The following is an 18,098-nucleotide window of genomic DNA, read 5'->3' on the forward strand; positions in this document are numbered from 1 at the left end:
CTCCCTGCCGTCCAGGAGCTGAGCAGTGTTTGCCGGGCTAAGTCCACAGGTGGAGGCAAGAGCTTCTCCACGCAGAAAATTATTTATTTTTATGGGTTTTCCCAGTATCAAAACCTTTGGAATGGTCCTAGAGCAGGGAAGCTAGCCGGTCACTGCTTGTTGCTGAGGCTCCCAAGCCAAAGTCCTTAAGCACCCTTTCCTCTAGCCAAAAGTGGTGTGCTGGTGGTTTATTGAGGCCTGCCTCTCTTTCCTTCTCCCTGCAGTGGAGATGGACAGCTGTGAGGTAAGTCAGAGGCCCCCTTCTCCCTCAGAATTGCTACTGGCATGCCCTTACTATACACTTCAGGAGTGGGGCACCTGTGACCCTCTAGATTAGTGTTTCCCGAACTTGGGTCCCCAGCTGTCAACTCCCATCATCCCTCGCTAGCAGGACCAGTGGCCAGGGATGATGGGAGTTGTAGTGTTTGGAGATCCAAACACTGCTCCAAATGTTGCTGAACTGCAACACCAACTACTGTGAGTTGGACATGCAAGCAGGGACCAATGGGAATTGGGAGTCCCAACATCTGGAGGACCACAGCTTCCCCATCCCTGGATTCATTCTTTTCTTACGTCTATATTCTAAACCCCTTGATGTGGAAGGACATCCTGTTGATTCAGAACTTCTGCAGAAAGACACCTGTTGTTTCTAGAGTTGGCTTGATGGGACCTCCTCCAGCTCACTACCCAATATCACAATTCTGCTTCTGGTGCAAGAATGCTTTTGGGTGGCTCCATGGTTCCTAGACGTGCTTTGTCTTTGAGGGGTCTAGGAAAGGCACCATCCTGCCTTTAGAATTGGGATGCGGGGGGGGGGGGGATAAGCACTATTTACCCACCAGACTGGGCACAGACACCCTCCTCGGAGGCAGTTTGGAGGTTACAATTTCACCTTTATTTACTCCAGGTGGGTAAATGGTGGGGTTTGGGGGACCCAAGTCCTGATCTGCTGGTAGTGACACTGACTTTCGACCATAGCACACAGGGCACCTTACTTAGCCCTTTCCATTGCTGTTCCATCTGTTAAAATTACAGTCTAGGGTGCAGGCACTTTTGTCATGAATCTGTATTTGCTGGTCTTTCGGGAGGCAAATAGAATGTGTATTTCTAATAATAAAGATTTTAAAACATCTTTCGTGCACTCATTGCCGTTTTCTTTTTTCTTTAAAAAACGAAACAGGATTTGGTGTGAATAGAGTGCTTAAGTTACGCCGATGGCAGATATTCTGCCATGGTCAACATTTGAATGAGTTATGCCTCCTATTTACATATGCGTATTGGTATGTCTGTTAGTCATAAATAAGGACCCTGACAGAACAGAGGGGAGCAAAGCAGAACCTGAGTAGCTCTTGGCGTGATACTGGAATAATTTACAACACGGGTCTCTGGCTCAGCACCCCCTTCCCTTCATGTCCCACCTATGGCCAGAGAGTGGAGAAGAGCCTGCTTGAGTGCTTCTGCTCCTTCCCACTATTGAAATGCTTTCCCTTACAGCTTTACACCTGCATAATGTATCTCTTGAACCTCCTGATCTACAAGGGGGTTCACACTCCTCTTTGTGGGCATCGCTTCCAGTCAGTTCAACAGCATATGACATTACTCAGATCCCCTCCAACCTGCCAGTTAATAGAAACAGAATTCTGAGCTCTGGCTGTTGCAATTCACCATCGATACCAAAGTTCAGTCATTGTGAAAATGTGAAATGAATGACTAGAGGGGGGAATTCAAAAAGTGCTACCATTTGAGAACCAGACTCTTAAACGTACATCAAAAGTGCATGCCAGTCACACTGTTTAAATAGCAGCAGGGTTTGTTTTTGGTTTTTTTTTCTCTTTTCTTTACACAGCCCAGCTTCCAGAAAAAATAGTTGTCCTAACTTTCTCTCCAGAGCAGAGGTGGGGGACTTGATCCAGGCAGTTCCAGACCATCCTCTATAAGCTGTTTTGACAGGGGGCAGGGCTGCCCAGCAGGCAATCACCTGACGTAAAATGACACCAGCTGATTCACTATTCAAGCCATGGGAGCTATGTCCAATCTTAGTGCTGTAGAACCAAAGTGCAGGGAAAGATTTATCTCCGCAACTGACAGTGGTTTACCTAAATAGCCCTACGGTGCAGAAATCCCCACTGTTGATGTCTTTTTACATTCCTTGTTCAGGAAACCTTTGAAACAGTATGACGGATTTCAGGAGTACTGTGTTGGTTTTAGGGATTTCTAAATTCTCCCTTCCTCAGGGCCTGTGATAGGAAGGAAAGAGGGATGAAAATGTAACAAATTTAATAATAAAGTCCAGTCTGCTCTTACAGAGCAAGCTTGGAATACAACAGTTAAGAAAACAATCAATGATGGTCAAAATTTCGCTTTAGAGGGTCATCACAGGCGCTCTGTCCCACTGCTGGAGAAGTCTGTCTGCAGAGGTGTGATGTTGTGGTCATAGGTGGCATATTCCGAGGTGCCACTGCCTGCCATTTTGAGCTGCTGAGCAGCGTGGGTAAGCTGGAAGGCGGCATCTGGATGGGCTGTGTCTGGCAGGAGGGTGCATTCCCTTTCAAGTATATCTGCTACGCCTTTCAACAGGTCCCAAAACCCAAGGGCTAAGGCTGCCTTTCGCAAGCGATTCAGCTCCTAGAAAGGAGTTAAGAGAGACAGGAGTGTTGGTGTCAGTTGAGACTGATGGGGTGTAACGCAGGAGGCCAACAGTAGGTGGAGCCTGAGTCAACTCTAGTTTTATCCCAGACTTCCTCCCCAACTTTCTACAAGTGCAACACTGAGACAATGGAGGAGGAAGCTGACAGCCAGTGCGATCTACTGTTCCCCATTCTCCCTAGTGGACCAGCCTCCACTGGAGAGAGAACACTCTCTAGTCAAGCACTTGTGCAGTACTGGGAGGTCTTAAAATTATAATGTCATCTGAATGGGGGGAAATAAAAAATCTAGTGCAACACTAAAGTAGAATGAGTTAATCATTCACTCTAAACGGGTGCTTCTAAAATCAAGGATAGGGTATGTGTGTGGCTCTCCAGATGTTGCTGGGTGGGTGTGTTGAATCATACTGGAGAGCCACAGATTCCTTATCCCTGTTTTAAATGCATTAAGGCCAGAGGCTTCTACACTTTGTCTCACTGGGTAGGACTAGCATACACGCTGTTGTTGTCTGCCAAGGATCCGTGCATGTTGCAAAGGATTCTGGAGTGCACCTCTGGAGGTGTACAGTTCATTTAAACAGAGCACTGGCTATTTCCTTGTATGTAAACGAAGAGTGCACTTCAGAACACACACAACTGCACGTTACACGGGAAGGAGGTGTACATTGTCCTCTTTCAGGGAAGTTAGCCTCCAGCTACTGACTCCTCCATTGAGAAACCTCTGAACCAACCAAGTACAAACCAGGGCTCTCCAGCCCTGAGCTGGAGAACAGCTGCTCTAAGCCAACTATGCCACCTCTCCCTGCTGCTAAGACACAACTAGCTCTCTCTGTTCTACCAGGGAAGAAAAAGCACTGGGTGAGTTGCAATTTATTCGCCTCTGCAAGAGAGCCCCTGGAGACCAGGGTGCCACGGGAGCCTGCCGCTCTCACCTTGTAGAAGGTCTGTGTTTTTTCAGGGAGCTTCCTTGCATTCCTAAGTATCTTCTGCACATCTGTCTGCGGGGAAAGGAAAAGGAAAATATGCCTGGCTTGCTGAAGCTTGAAACTTCATCCCCCACACCCTTACAGGTACAAAAAAGGACAACTTCACCAACACACACCCTCAAACCCCCTTCCCGCACAGTAGCATTCTTAATGGAAAATACGCTTTACTGCTCAGAAACCTTGGAACTGTACCAGAAGTTGACAGCAGGCTGAGATGAATGCTGTGAGCACCAAGGTGATCTGCCCACACCCAGAAGCAAGCCACCCGCTTTTTGCACCAACAGAAACCTCCAGACGGTCTTCATTCTTTTATTATGGCTGGAGAACTGAGGCAGAGAGATTAGTACACCTTGCCCGAGTCTACTGAGAAGGAGTAGACCAGGAGCTGAACTCTGGTCTAATTCCACAAGGCTTCATTTACTGCATTTACAGCCCTACCCCCCCCATCCCCCCCAGGAGCTGAAGGGGGCATATGTGGTTCTGTCCCTTCCCATTTCATCCTCACAACCAGTCTGTGAGGTAGGTTATGTTGAGGGACTTGAACCCTGGTCTTTCAGGTTCTGGTTCAGCACTCATAAGTCCTACTCCCCGCAGCTGTTGTCCAGCAGCAGGTTGGTGTAAAAGCCTGTTCCATGTGCCCTGGGGCTGCACATTGAAGGGGTGGGGGCAAAAAAGTGGCCTTTCAAGAAAACGGGCCCAACCTTCTGGGCTCCCCACCCCCCACTGTGGAGTGTCTATCAAACTGAAAGCCTCTTGAGAATCGCCTCCCACACACAGACCTGGGAGCACAAGAGAAAGTGGATGCCTGCCGTGGGCTTTGAATTCAGCCCTCTGCTCACCTGGAGGCCATTTTGTTTAATCCACACTGTTACATTCTGTGCATAGCTGCGTTTATTCTTGGGTTGCAACGGAAAGGGACTCTTATTGTCGTCTTCGCCATATGGGTTCTCTTTAGCATCTGAAAGGAAAACGAATCGCTGAAGAACAAGACTACTTCCAAGCAAGCAAGCAAAGCAACTGAACATATGGACTGGATGCTTGAAAAGGGGACTCTAAAAAATTGTGGAGAGATACGCAGGACACAAGAGCCCTTGATCCAAGGTGGAACATGCACACCTGTGTGCACAGAACCTCACCATTTGCACACCAATGGTTGGGACAGTTCTGTGAGCAAAAAGAAGGAACTACATCTGGAGCCTTCACTGAAATGAACAGGGAAGCTGTGGTGTAGAACCCATGGACCCAACAGGGGAGGAAATGGGCTTGGGAAGACTAGTGTCTCAAACGCTGAAGGGATTGCTAGAACCATTCAGACAGGCATGACCCCTACCTGAGATGGGGCCAAGTTGGGCCATCTTCCCCAGCCAAGGAAGAGGCTCCGGACCCGGCTCAAAGAGAGACATCATCAGGTTGGACTTCTTCTTGCTGTCAGCCTGAGAATACAGCATCCCATACCATTCAGGGCTGAAAAGAAAAGGAGAACATCCACAAGCAGTTCTACCATTCTTGCTCCAAAGAAAACACCCTGGCCAATCTGGGGCTGGGGATTCCCTTTCCCCGCAGCTTCTCACTACTACAAGAACAGACAGAAGTCACAAATGATCTGTCATAAGAACAGCCTACTGGATCAGGCCAATGGCCCATCCAGTCCTGTTCTCACAGTGGCCACCCAGATGCTCCAACGGGAAGCTTGCAAGCAGGACCCAAGTACAAGAGCTTTCTCCCCTCCTGTGGTTTCCAGCAACTGGTATTCAGAAGCATTACTGCCTCTGTCCGTGGAGGCGGAGCATAAACGTAATAGCTAGTAGCCATTGACAGCCTTCTCCTCCATGAATTGGTCCAGTCCTCTTTTAAAACAATCTTGGTTGGTGGCCATCACTGCTTCCCAGGGGAGCAATTTCCATAGCTTAACTATGCACTGAATGAAGTGCTTTATTTTATCTGACCTGAATCATCCAGCATTCAGCTTCACTGGATGTCCATGCATTCTGGTGTTATGAGAGAGGGGAGAAAACCATTTCTCGATCTACTTTCTCCATACCAGGCATTATTTCACAAACTTCTACCTGCCCTCTTCTTCTATTAATTTTCAGGAAATGTTTAGGGTCACTTTGTTCCAAGACTGGGCCTCTGCTGTGGAAGTTTCCAAATATGGCCCTTGTGACTCTTACCAAGGTTTCGTCCCCATGCTGGCCCTGCTCTGTGACCCCCTCCTTGAGGGCTTTTGCCTGGCTACAGGGATATGTGGGCGAGTGTAGAAACCTCTTGGGTTTTCTGTGGCTGGCATGTTACCTGTCTTTAATTGCAAGAACTGCCTGTTTTGCTCCAGCCTCTGTTTGCCTTTGACCCCGCCCACCACTGATATGCAGCCCCTGGAAGATTACTTGGAGTGAATGTGGCCCTCAGGCAGAACAAAGGCTTTCCCACCCCTGTTTCAGAAGCTTCTGGAACCCCTGCCTTGTTGTGGCGGACGTAAGTCGCCCATCAAAGGACATCTGGTAGTTAAATCCAGTCTCCCTTTTCCAATACTGAAATGAACTGAACATCAATCACTGGCCCCAAATACATACAATTCTAGCCAATAACATCTCTGTTCTCCAGAACTACAAGCCCCCCCCGCGAATCCCCCGGACCTTTCATACCCTAACTGCACAATAGCCACCATGCCTTCGACTTTCAGGCTCCCATGAAGCAACACACAGAAGTTTGGGATCTTGCCCGCTATCTGATTAGCCGAATTCTCGTCTTCAACCTCATCAGCAATCCCAGGACCCACCTCATCTCCTTCTAGGGAAAAGGGAAAATAAGACGCTATCAGAACTTGCCTCCTCTCACTGGGGTGGTGGTGGTTGTTGTTATTGCTACTACTACTACTGCTTAGATATCATTTTTTATTATGCTTATATCCCACTTTTTTCCTGCAAGGAACTCAAGTTTGTGTTCTCCCCCTCCACAGTCCATCCCTTTATCAACCCTGCAAGGTAGGCTAGGTTGAGAGATCGTGACTGGCTCCCAAAGTCACTCAGGGAGCATCATGGTCAAGTGGGGATTTGAATCCTTGTCTCCCAGGTCCTAGCCCAGGACTCTAACCAACACACCACACACTGCCCAGATCAGTGCTCAATAGACTAAAAATACAGAGTTGTCACTTCTGGGTGTGGGGAGGGGAGAGAGCAAAAGGGCTCACCTTTGTTAAGAGCAATAGGCAACACCAAATGCCTAGATAGCACGGGGGGACTGGAGATATCCGCTATGTCAATAAAACCAACTATTTCCAAATCTAAAAGGGGGAAAAACAGAGAGAAGGTAGGGGATCAGATTTCAAAAAACACGCCAGCTGGGAATTTCTTCCACACACCCACATAATGTCTAAACAGGAACACACCATCTCACACATGCCCCTGGCCCTCTCAAAAGTAGACCAGGACCATTCCAAAGTGGAATCCAACCAGACCACAGTGGTTTACCCTCACTTTCAAATCCCAGGCTTGGGGCCTGCCACTGAGAATACCCTCTCCTGGGCCACCCTCCTTCAAGCTTCTGAGAGTGGTGGAACAACCAAGAAGTCCCCCTCTGATTATCACAACCCCTGAGAGAGTCTATAGGGAAGGAGGCAGTCTTCCACATCTTTGGGGCCTGAGTCATTTAGAGCTTTCAATACTAAGTGTCAGAAGTGGGACGGATGGCTACATTCCACAGCCCAAGTCAGAGGAAGAAACTGCCGAGGAGGAGGAGCTAAATCAAAGTTGTTGCCAGAAAAGAAGCAGCTACTTACCCGTATTAATTGTTTTAGGGACTGGATCGATTTCCTCATCTATAATGAAAGGCTCCGGCCTTGGAAAGGCTTGCACGTCCGAAGACAAATGGCCGCATTTCAGAACAGCATGGAAGGGGGTGTAAGCCACGTCTATTAGCTTTCTAGAACAAGAGAGCTTATCATTAAAACCAAAAGTTAAATCCAAACAAGAAGGAGCTTGTTTGGATGATGTTTAATGGGTGGGAAGACTGGTGACAAGACATCTTTTGCCTGACCTTTCATTTCTAGTTGCAAAGAATTATGTGAGCTTTCAAGCAACAGGAATCTTTTCATCAGAAAGAAGAGCTAAGAAAGCGGCCATAAGATCAGTGATAAATAAGGCCCTTTGTAGATGATGCCGGGAGAGCAGTTAAAAGATAGGTCAGTGGTAAAAGCTCCCAGGTTCAATCCAAGGCACTTCTAGGTAGGCAGGGAAAGACTCTAGCCACCACAGCTAATAGAGATTATGGGAGCTGTGGTCCAACATCTGGAAGACCAAAGGCTGGGAAAGGCTGGTGTAAACAATACTGAGCTAGATAGGCAAAGATGGTGTAAGGATAAGGCAGTTTCTTATGATCCTAGGAGTTCTCTATGACATAGCTACACAGTTAAACTGGTCTTAAACTAGCTTAAGCTGCCATAGACTCCATTAAGGAAGCAGGCACTGTAGTTTCTAAGAGTGCCAACGACAACAAATCTCCTGCAGTACATGGAAAACCACAATTCCAAGAGTTTTATCTGTCAAATTTGGAGAGCTCTGCTTTGGAAGCAAGGGGAATGGAGGATTCATAGAGAAGCCAATTTATGTAGCAATGCTCATATGATTAAATTACTATCCTGCCAACAGAATTGTGTGCAACTCATGATCTTTTCCTCCCAAAATTTATGTCTTATCTTATCTGTTCATTTCATTTACTTTATCTATCTTGTACTTTGGAGCAAACATGGCAGCTGGAGCACCAGCCAGCCAATGTTAAGCATTTTAAAGTCCAATTCATCAAAGTATTAACATTAGTGAGACTTTGTACTTAACTGTGGCTGGACTGTGACCATTCCTGATTTTCTCCTCAAAAAACCTTGAAACTCAATGTTTATAGAACATTCCTGAATTTCAAGGGAGCGCACTAAATGACCCTCAGGGTCCCTTCAAACGTTATGTGTCTATGATAATTACCACCAAATATTAGTAATTACTGGGGAGGGGGCAGGACTGTGGAGGAAACTAACCTTGCAGACAAACAAGAAGGGATAATAGTCACAACTGAAAGGCAGAGGACACGTTAGCATCAGAAGACTGAATTATATTGGTGGAAAAGTTACCCAATAACTTATCTGCGCTAGGTAGGAAGAGAAGGAAACAAACCCACACCATGTCATGCAAGACTCTATGTTGAAGGATATTTACACAGCAATGCTGTTCACAGGTGTACTCACCCAAACATGGACTGCACATTCTTCAAGCAAAGGGGTCCATCAATAGTAAAAATCTGGCCCTCTCCGTTGTTTAAGTCTATGAGCCGTTCAAGACAATCTAAAGAATCTGAGCTCTGGAGCTTTAACAAAAGAAAGCACAACTTCACACACAGTGTCCCAGTTGCATGTAATGCCAAACTATAGCTTTGTGTGAGCAGGCAGCTTCCTGGAGAGGCAATTGCCCCATTCTGCTTCTCTGGTCTTGCTGCTGCTGCACTGCTATGAGCTAAGCCATAATTTAGCTCATCATAAAATCCAAACTCAGGCTTGTGGTTTGTCTTCTGCAGACAAACCAAGAGCAAACCTTGTTTAAAGCCAAAGGGGACTCACCTCCTCCAGATTGGCCATGCACATGACGTATAGCTTTGATGGGAAAGGAAAAGGCAGAGGGAACCGGTTGCTTTCAGTTCGTTGGCCAAGAGTAGCCAAAGAGTGTCGGAGAGAGCCCCTTCCAATGCCCAAGCTGCCATCAGTAACAAGGACAACCTAGCAAGGAGGGAACAAGAGAAGCAGTGACCCAACAAACATGTTGATCTCCAAAAACTATCCCATGCTGCAAGCACTCGTCAGTTGATTATAGAAATACCAGTTTGAGATTTCACATCCTCAGTTTTCCACCTGCAATATGGGAATTATAACAGCTTAACTCAGACTTGTTGGAAAGGCCAGCCTACAAAATCATTATTTCTTTCCCAAGTTCTTGGGGTGTTTTCCCATGTGAGGTTTGAATGTGTCTTCAGGCCTCTCTTTGCTAGTACTACATCATGTGAACCTCTATAGGAAGGCCCCCATGCATTAGAATTATATAGGATGTGACAGTGTTTAATAAGGGCCGAAAAACTAGCAGCTCTTAGGCCAAAAGGAAACCTCAGAGATACAACCTGCTCCTTCAACTAATACTCCTGAGGCAAAAGAGGCAAACAGAAAGTACTGAGTGGCAAGGATAACTTTCTGACAGGATACTCCTTGCTCACAAAAAAGGGTATGCTTAGTACACCTTACCAGGATGTGAAATTGTTTCCTGCAGATGTAGTCTGCTCAATCCTGAACCCTAATTTATAGCAGTCATCATCTGGAATAGTCTAAAATCTTACCTGGCAGGGAATGGCAGCCCCCCATTCCTGTTGCACAATATTGCAAACCCCAAGCAGAGCAGACTCCAAGCAGGTTTTGTCATAATCATCCATATTACTCAGGGCTTCCTGTCAACACAAGTTACACACTAGTTGGTTGGGGTTAGAAAAATACTCTATATGCAACTTGCTGCTCAATTATACAGGACTGAGTTGGAGTTTTGAGAATGACAATCAGTCCTAATTCATATTTACAATGCAACAAAAACATTTCTCTGCCTTTATATTTTGTACCTGGAGCGTATTGTAGTCTCTTGTGAAGGGAACCATCAGTTCCCAGAGGGATGAAAACACAACCAAAGCAGTGAATTCCAGTTTGTAGTTGGTTGCCATGTGTTCAAACAGCATGGTCAGGCCATGAGCTGCAAGATGTTTCCGCTGATATTCTTCAGAGCCCTCAATTGAGACTGGCCGGGTCATTGAGAGGGACACATCCATCACCACCACAGTCGGCATGGTGCCCCCTTCTTTGTTCTATCAAATGTGCAAGAGGAAATTGCTGTGGAGGAAGAAATGGAAATAAATGCCCATCAGTTTTAACATTTTTCAAATTAAATATATAATAACACCTCCTGCAAATCAGGAGGTTTTCCTTGTGGATTGTTGGAATAATTTTATTGAAATGTTATGACTTTTTGGCTTCTAGCCTTTTTGTAAGTTGCTTAAACTTTTAGTAGGAGACTAATGCACCAAGTAAAGGATAATAAAATAATCTTAGAAACAACTAATTCTACTTTCACTACCTAGGGCAGGGCCAAAAATTGGTATATAAATAAACAGGTGGTGTTGCAGAGAGAGAAATGGAACCAGAGAGTGAACTCCCCAGAAAACATCTGCTAAGTAGCTATTAATGTAATAATAATAAATAAAACAAATATTAAAACAAAACAAAAAAGGAACCTAGGGAAGAATTACAAATATGCATGCTGGCACTGTGTGGCTGAGGGATGGTCAACACAAGCACAGCAAGCCAATTAAGGATAATAAAGGAAATCTGAGAAGGGGGAAACTGGTGAAGGAAGAGCAGTACATTACCTATAAGGGAATGGATAGCATAAAAGAGGCCAAAAAATGCATAGAAAAGGAGAGAGGCAGCACCTATTTGGAGTGCAAGGGATGGTAAGAAGAATCTGAGGGAAGAGGACAAATTGGTGGAAACAGTGGAGCATTACCTAATAGTTGGTGACATTCTGAATCTAAGATGAGGGTCAAGAGTGAATTCCAAAGGGGTAGCCATGCTGCAGCAATGCCAACAAGGGGTTTTGTAGCACCTTAAAGCACCACATTAGTGTGGGCAAAAAGAAGGAGGAATGATACCGGTATATGCAGAAAATACGTCCTGAGAAGCTTGCAACCTCTCTTCCATTTGTCAAAACCCTCACAAACTCACCTTTTCTCTGTGGCTTCTGGCTGCATCCCAACTGTGCGATTGAGTCTGAAGCAAACCTATGTGCGTTTGCTCACATTTAGCCCCTTAGCTGCCTTTGTCTCTCCCTCGGCTGTGGCTGCTTTAACAACAAAAGAGAACAACGTTAAGAATTTCCCTGTTCTATCAGACCAGTGGCCCTTTTAACCCAGCATCCTGTTCTCACAGTGGCCAACCAAGGTACCCCCCCAAAAGGACACCCCACCCCGAACCAGGACCTGAGTGCAAGAGCAGCACTATTTCCCCACATGCAGTTCCCAGAATCGGGCATGCTGCCGTAGAAAACAGAAAGCTGCCTTATACACAGAGCCACACTATGAAGGTCCATCCAGTTCTGCATTGCCTACACTGACTGGCAGCAGCCTACCGGGGGGCTCGGGCCAGCAGTCGTTCCCCAACCCCCACAACCACACCCGGGGGTGTAAAGGACCGAGCCTGGGACCCCCCAGAACTGAAGGCAGGTGCTCCATTGAGCCAAACACGTGTGTGTCCCTCCCCAACAGTGGAGGGAACGTATAGCCATGGTGGCTGGTAGTTGCTTTTAGGTCGTGAGCAGCTCGGGGAAGGGGCTTGCCTGGCTCTGACGAAGGAAGCCGCACACAAACAACAACAGCCATCACCATGCCCATTATGTGGACAAAAAAGAAAGTATGTGGGGGGCACGTAGGGAGTAGGAAAGAAAAGGGGGCTGGAAAAGGAACTGGGGGGTCCGTCTAATTACAGAAGGGGGAGCTCCCAGCCCCACTCTGTTGGGATGTGTGAATGTAAATCGTACTTTCCATCCGGGATGGGGACCTCACCCGCGCACCGCCGCCATGTTGGGCCACCCCCGTAATTCCTTCCCCGCTGCTGCTCTAACCGCGGCCTTTGGGGCCGGCTTTAGAAAGCGGCCCTCACAAAGCACTTACTGGGCACGCGCAGTTCGGTAGGCCTCGCGCACGCTCAGTTGAGGCAAGTGAAGCTCGAGGGCGGAGAAGGGCATGTTACCAATCGCGATAGCGGGAGCTGTTTCCCTGCACGGCTTTTGGTTTTGAAAACAGGGATCAGGTTTCCTTGCATCTCCAGAATGCAGAGAAGGGTGTTTTGGGGGGCGGGAGGGGGAGTAAGCTTGCAGATCTATACTACAATAAAATTTTAAAAAGCAACCTTAATTTTTTTAAAAAAATTAAAATAACTTTCTTTTAAAAAGAAGAATGTGCATGTTCCAAAATACACTGGATTATTTATTTATTTATTTAATTTGTTTAGAGCATTTGTATCCCACTCTTCAGCCAAAATGTCTCCCAGAGTGTCTTACGTATAATAAATTTTAAAAGTCTGTGTTCATGACGGGAGTCTGGCAATGGGGAACTAGAGCCTTGTTTGCGGGTTGGGGAGGGGGTCCATGCTTTTCCTGTTTTGTAAAGATTATTTTCATTTTATCATGTATATAAAAGAGAGAGGTCAATTATAACAAAAGATGAAAATTAAAAGGTGAAAAAGCAAAACTATAAAATAGGTACAAAATCCAAGTTAAGATGATCAGCATTATCAGATTATTAAATTTGGTTCCAGATTTGCCAGGCCTGTGACAAGGGTAAGAGCTGTCTTTAAAATGATGGTTCTGTTGCATATGTCATAAAAGAAATCATAGAAAAAGAATTTAGAGGTTCTAGCCCTTGTTGAAATCTCAAATTATGTGCTGGCCATGCTTGTCTTTTGTGGAGGGCATCTCAAGAGTCATTGATTCATTTTTTATATGCTTCTCACCCAGTCTACTCTTCATGTGTACAGATGGGGGGGGTACCATAAAACTTAGATATTTGATATCCCATTTTCAGAAGAAAAAGACAGAACAGACACTAAAAGATTTATTTAGAAATTTAAGTCCTTCATTCCTTTTCATTGCTTTTACCGGTGGTCTTGAGAAACCTCACTGCCTTCGTACATCCCTAGAAAGTTTTTTTTAATGGAAAATTAGTGGGATGCCCATCATCTAACAGCATCACCTAGGTACCTCCACCAGCTTCTGCCTGGCGACTTCATCCACAAAGTGCAGCTTGCCAACATCCACATCACATCCATGTACATATGCATGCCACTTGCCTTGACCACATTTGAAACCTCCTATTCACGCATAGATCCATGAAATATGCCAGCAAACATTGGTACAAGAATTTTGGAGTTTGGGAGCTTTTGAAGGCATTTTCGGCACAATTTAACCCCCGTTGCCGGTTTTCCAGGATATTTGCCTGATTTCCAAAAATCAGGGCGTATGACAGCCCAATAGTAACAGTAATAGTAATATACGCTGCTCATCTGACTGGGTTGCCCCAGTAATCTTTCACTCTCCATTCATTCAGAGGAGTTACTTGCGGGTACAGTGGTACCTCAGGTTACATACGCTTCAGGTTACAGACTCCGCTAATCCAGAAATAGTGCTTCAGGTTAAGAACTTTGCTTCAGGATGAGAACAGAAATTGTGCTCCGGTGGCGTGGCGGCAGTGGGAGACCCCATTAGCTGAAGTGGTGCTTCAGGTTAAGAACAGTTTCAGGTTAAGTACGGACCTCCGGAACGAATTAAGTACTTAACCTGAGGTACCACTGTACTTCTGAATCCTTTGCTGTTGCCTGAGGCTTTGGTGGCCTCAGTGCAGTGCTAGTTCCTTGAGCATAAGCCTGCTCTTAAGTGGGGAAAACAAACCTAATTTTTAAATAAATGGAGCAGGCAGAGTAGTGACTTCAGAAAAATGTAAGTTTTATGTGGTGCTTGGCAAGAGAATACAGGGTGTTAAAGGCAAGCCCTTTTTTCAACTAGGAAATGTTGGGGTGTGCAGGTTGCCCTTCTGATATTTGCTACTGAATATTTTAAGATACCCAGTATCATCAGATTATGTTGCTGGTACTAGAGCTTTTAAAAATACTTGCGGTACATGAAGCTGCCTTAGTGACATGCAATTCACAAAGGAGTCCCACACAAGTTTCAGTGTAATAAAGGACATTTTCAGGCTGCAAATATGAGTTTCTATATTTATAAAAAAATCCACTGATATTAAGAGACTTGTGGAACTTTAAATACTAACAAATTTCTGACATAAGGCATTTGTGGTCTATACTAAGCTTATGCTACAGTAAGCTTGTGCTTACTCTAAGTTTCTTAGGCTTTCAGGTATCACGAGACTCTGATTTTCGCTGCAAGACACTGAACCTCCCTGTGGAAACTGCTATTATGGTTACTGAAGTCCTATGAATCTTGGAAATGATGGAGAAACATTCCAACTACTTGTCCTCAATATAAACATAAGACAAAAGAATGAGCACAAAGATCATGTTCACTTTTCTTTATTGAGCCGTTGTAAAATTTTAAATAGAATCGTTTTTCTAGGACATTTCATGGGGGAAAACACAGCTTTTTCCATTGTGAACATGGAAATTTACACCTTAAAATTGACCTACAAATTCAAAACAAAAATAAACACTTAAAACTGATATTCTTTGTTGGTAAATAAAATGTAAACATTACATATGTACAAATCTACAACCATTCATTTGTAAAAGTGCTCTTTAGCAAATTAATCCACCAGCTGTACCTCCTGCTTTATAATGCCATATATACACACATTTACATGTAATGAATATCCATTTTCTGTCTTTGGGATAAAGCATTTCCTATTGAAATACTAAAGTCATCTACTTGATAAATCCATTTCTGTACAAAGAGCAAACCTAACATTACAAGGATTATGAACACAGTAAAAAGGAAGAAAATAAGCACTTAAAAGCCTCAAATATGTTTCAGATACCATGAACCATAAGGATAAAAGGCTTTGTTATATTACCAGTAGGAAACACAGAACTGTTCCTAAGTATTAGGACAACTCACTATAAACAGAAGGAAAAAGATTTCAAAACTGCCTTTCAATAACAAAGATTAAAAATGTAAACTCAATCCATGTTTGTTTTTAAGTGAATGTATGGGCCACCTCAGACATATCAGATTTAATTTTGTGTCCGTGGTGATGGTTTTCACTAGAGAGATGCATTGTGATGATTTTCGCTTATCACAATTTGTGATAAGAATGGGGATCAGCCATTCAAAAGGGGGGCGTTGAAACATATTTTGGGTGTGCACAAGCTACTGAGTATGTTTGAAGTAATTCCTTGAATTCTGGCCAAACATGTTAATAGGACAATATCCCTCTCTATTCTTTTCTCTTACCAAGCTAACACACCAGCCTAGAGGGCTTGATTTTAGTATATACACACTTATGCTGTTAGGAAGTGCTGCAACTGGAAAATTATCGGTCACGTTAATTGAAACTTTGATGTTAAGACAGCAGTAGACACACCCACACATACACACACCCTTGTGAGACCATATTCCCCCAAACAGGTTATACATACCATATATGAGTGAATCTGATTTGTCACTTTCTTGGTATCCCTAGAAACACCAGACAGAGCTCAGGAAGCAGCTCTCCATCATAGCTCTAAAGTGCTATAAAACAGTGGCTTTTACACAGCTAACAGAAGCAAGAAGTTGCAGTTCAAAGGCTGACCAGCACTCTACTTTCTTCTACACAATACAAATACCAAATGACTTATTTACATTTGTGGCAACCACAGTGCACATCTTTTCCTTACACAACATAACTGTGTGAATACAACATAGCACAGATACTGTACACAAAAATTAACACCCACCCACGTTACTAGGTACTTAGCAATGTGGCTTCCAAAGTTCTATACCCACTATATCAGGAGGCATAGCTTTGTCACAAAATTCATGGAGATGACATTCTCTTAAAGTTACCTGTGTTTGTCTGTAACTGCAAGGTGAGTACTGATGTGTGGAAATGCACGAGGAAATTCTCCTATGCAAGCCCGCAGAATTGAATGGAAGCTATGCAAGAGGATGCAGGGGGGACTTATGCAAGAGAAATTCCTAGTTCATTGTGTCCTTAGAGACTACACTTTCAACACACCCAAAGAGGCTTCAGCCTTAAATGTTTTTTGAGCAGCAGGCCCACATGCTGTCTGAATCCAGGAGCAGATTCAAAAACAGCTTGAGACATGGCAAAAGGGACCTGCTGTTCAAAGACAAAGAAAAATTCAAAATGCCTGAAGTAGCTCTTTGGCTTCAGGTCTAAGACCAAGTTGCTAAGGCATAGGTTAATAATCCCCATGCAAAATGACTATTAGCATACTAAGAACATAAGAAGAGCCTGCTGGATCAGGCCGATGGCCCATCTAGTCCAGCATCCTGTTCTCACAGTGGCCAACCAGATGCCTGTGAGAAACCTGCAAGCAGGACCTGAGCATAAGAGCACTATCCCATCCTGTGATTTCCTGCAACTGGTATTCAGAAGCACACTGCCTCCAACCAAACCTATTAGCTGGAGAAAAACCGGGAGGAGGTGACAGAATAGGCAGCACATCTTCCTGTAAACAAGGAACTCTACATGTATGTGCAAATTAGAGAAGACACTATAATGTTCTCCAGTTCTCAAAATTTTAAAGTATCTGGGTTTGAAACACAAGCAGTGTGAAGCCATGCAACAAAAAATAAGAAGTTGCTATGGTGTTTGCATATTAGCAAACAAGCAATGATATCTAATATATCTGATACACATCTTATCTCAAAGCAGATTACATTCTCTTCCCCAACCCACATGATCCTGTTGCACCCAAATTTTCTGTTTGGACAAGCTTGTCCTAAATTCCATTTTGTGACATTTTGGTCCACAGATTATACAGTTCTTTCCTTCAGTTTGTATATAAGCATTTTTTCCAAGCGACTCGCCATACACTTTGGCTGGGATCCAAAGCACCATTCCCCCATTCCCACGTGCCCAGAGGTGCTTTGGGTTTGTCCTTCTTAGGCAGCAGCCCATGGAAGCAGAAATACATGACACACCACTTTGGAAACTGCAGGGACTTTTGAAAGCAGATTGTGAAATGGGTGTAGCCAGGATTTTTGGCTTTTTTGGTGGGGGAAGAAGCTCAGTTAGCTGTGTATTTTTATTGACTGGGGGGCAACTGCCCCCTGTCCCCCCTAGCTATGCCCATCGATTTTGATATGGTATAGGGCAGAAGTAGGGAACATCATAGCCCTGGGCCCTTGGAATTCCACCTGGGCCCACTCCCTCACCGACTCTGCTCTGTGCCCTCTCAGGTGCTTTTGTATGGCTGAAATGTGTCCTTGAATTGTGATAATTCCGAGTTGCTTCAAGATGGCAGATTCCGCTCGCGGGAGCAAGGGCCTTTCTAATGAAGAGCAGCCACCTGTCTATGTCCCAGATGCCAAATGGGTGTCAGGTGGCCAGGGCTTCTGCCTATGAATCTTGAAGCAACCAACAGACTAAAACCCCTGGAAAGCCGCCACTGTGGAACAAGAGCTTGCCCGCCTTGAATAACAACACTAGCTCAGATTGGAAGCTGCCAAGAGGATCTGGAAAGTCTGTTTTTGGAAACACTCTTCTAGCAACGGCAAACCTTATGGCATTGTGAAGATCTCAAACATATATATCCAACCCTCACAAGATAAATTTTTATGGCTCAGTACAATGGGATTAGCTTCCATTATGAATTTAGCGGCCCTAGTATTACTATCATTTGCCC

At 44.8% G+C, this 18,098-nt stretch overlaps 1 protein-coding gene across 4 annotated transcripts; it reads right to left on the reverse strand.

Moving 5' to 3' along the window:
• Positions 1-2,299: 2,299 nt before the first annotated feature.
• On the reverse strand, positions 2,300-12,403 carry INTS14 (integrator complex subunit 14). 4 transcript variants are annotated; one of them, XM_053364345.1, is made up of 13 exons: positions 12,299-12,403; positions 11,463-11,580; positions 10,307-10,571; positions 10,034-10,141; positions 9,270-9,425; positions 8,901-9,019; positions 7,446-7,588; positions 6,858-6,950; positions 6,313-6,457; positions 5,001-5,134; positions 4,510-4,628; positions 3,617-3,682; positions 2,300-2,664 (listed from the first exon to the last, which is right to left on the reverse strand). In XM_053364345.1, the coding sequence occupies exons 3-13, from the start codon at positions 10,526-10,528 to the stop codon at positions 2,413-2,415; spliced, it is 1,557 nt and encodes a 518-aa protein (XP_053220320.1). In that variant the 5' UTR covers positions 10,529-10,571; positions 11,463-11,580; positions 12,299-12,403; the 3' UTR covers positions 2,300-2,412. The 4 variants fall into 4 exon arrangements, with proteins under 4 accessions (XP_053220320.1, XP_053220322.1, XP_053220319.1 ...); XM_053364347.1 differs by having other exon boundaries at positions 6,313-6,454; positions 12,274-12,400; XM_053364344.1 differs by having other exon boundaries at positions 12,274-12,400.
• Between the last annotated feature and the right edge of the window lie 5,695 nt (positions 12,404-18,098).

Source organism: Podarcis raffonei, chromosome 14, assembly GCF_027172205.1.
Source record: "Podarcis raffonei isolate rPodRaf1 chromosome 14, rPodRaf1.pri, whole genome shotgun sequence".
NCBI classification, from domain to species: domain Eukaryota; kingdom Metazoa; phylum Chordata; class Lepidosauria; order Squamata; family Lacertidae; genus Podarcis; species Podarcis raffonei.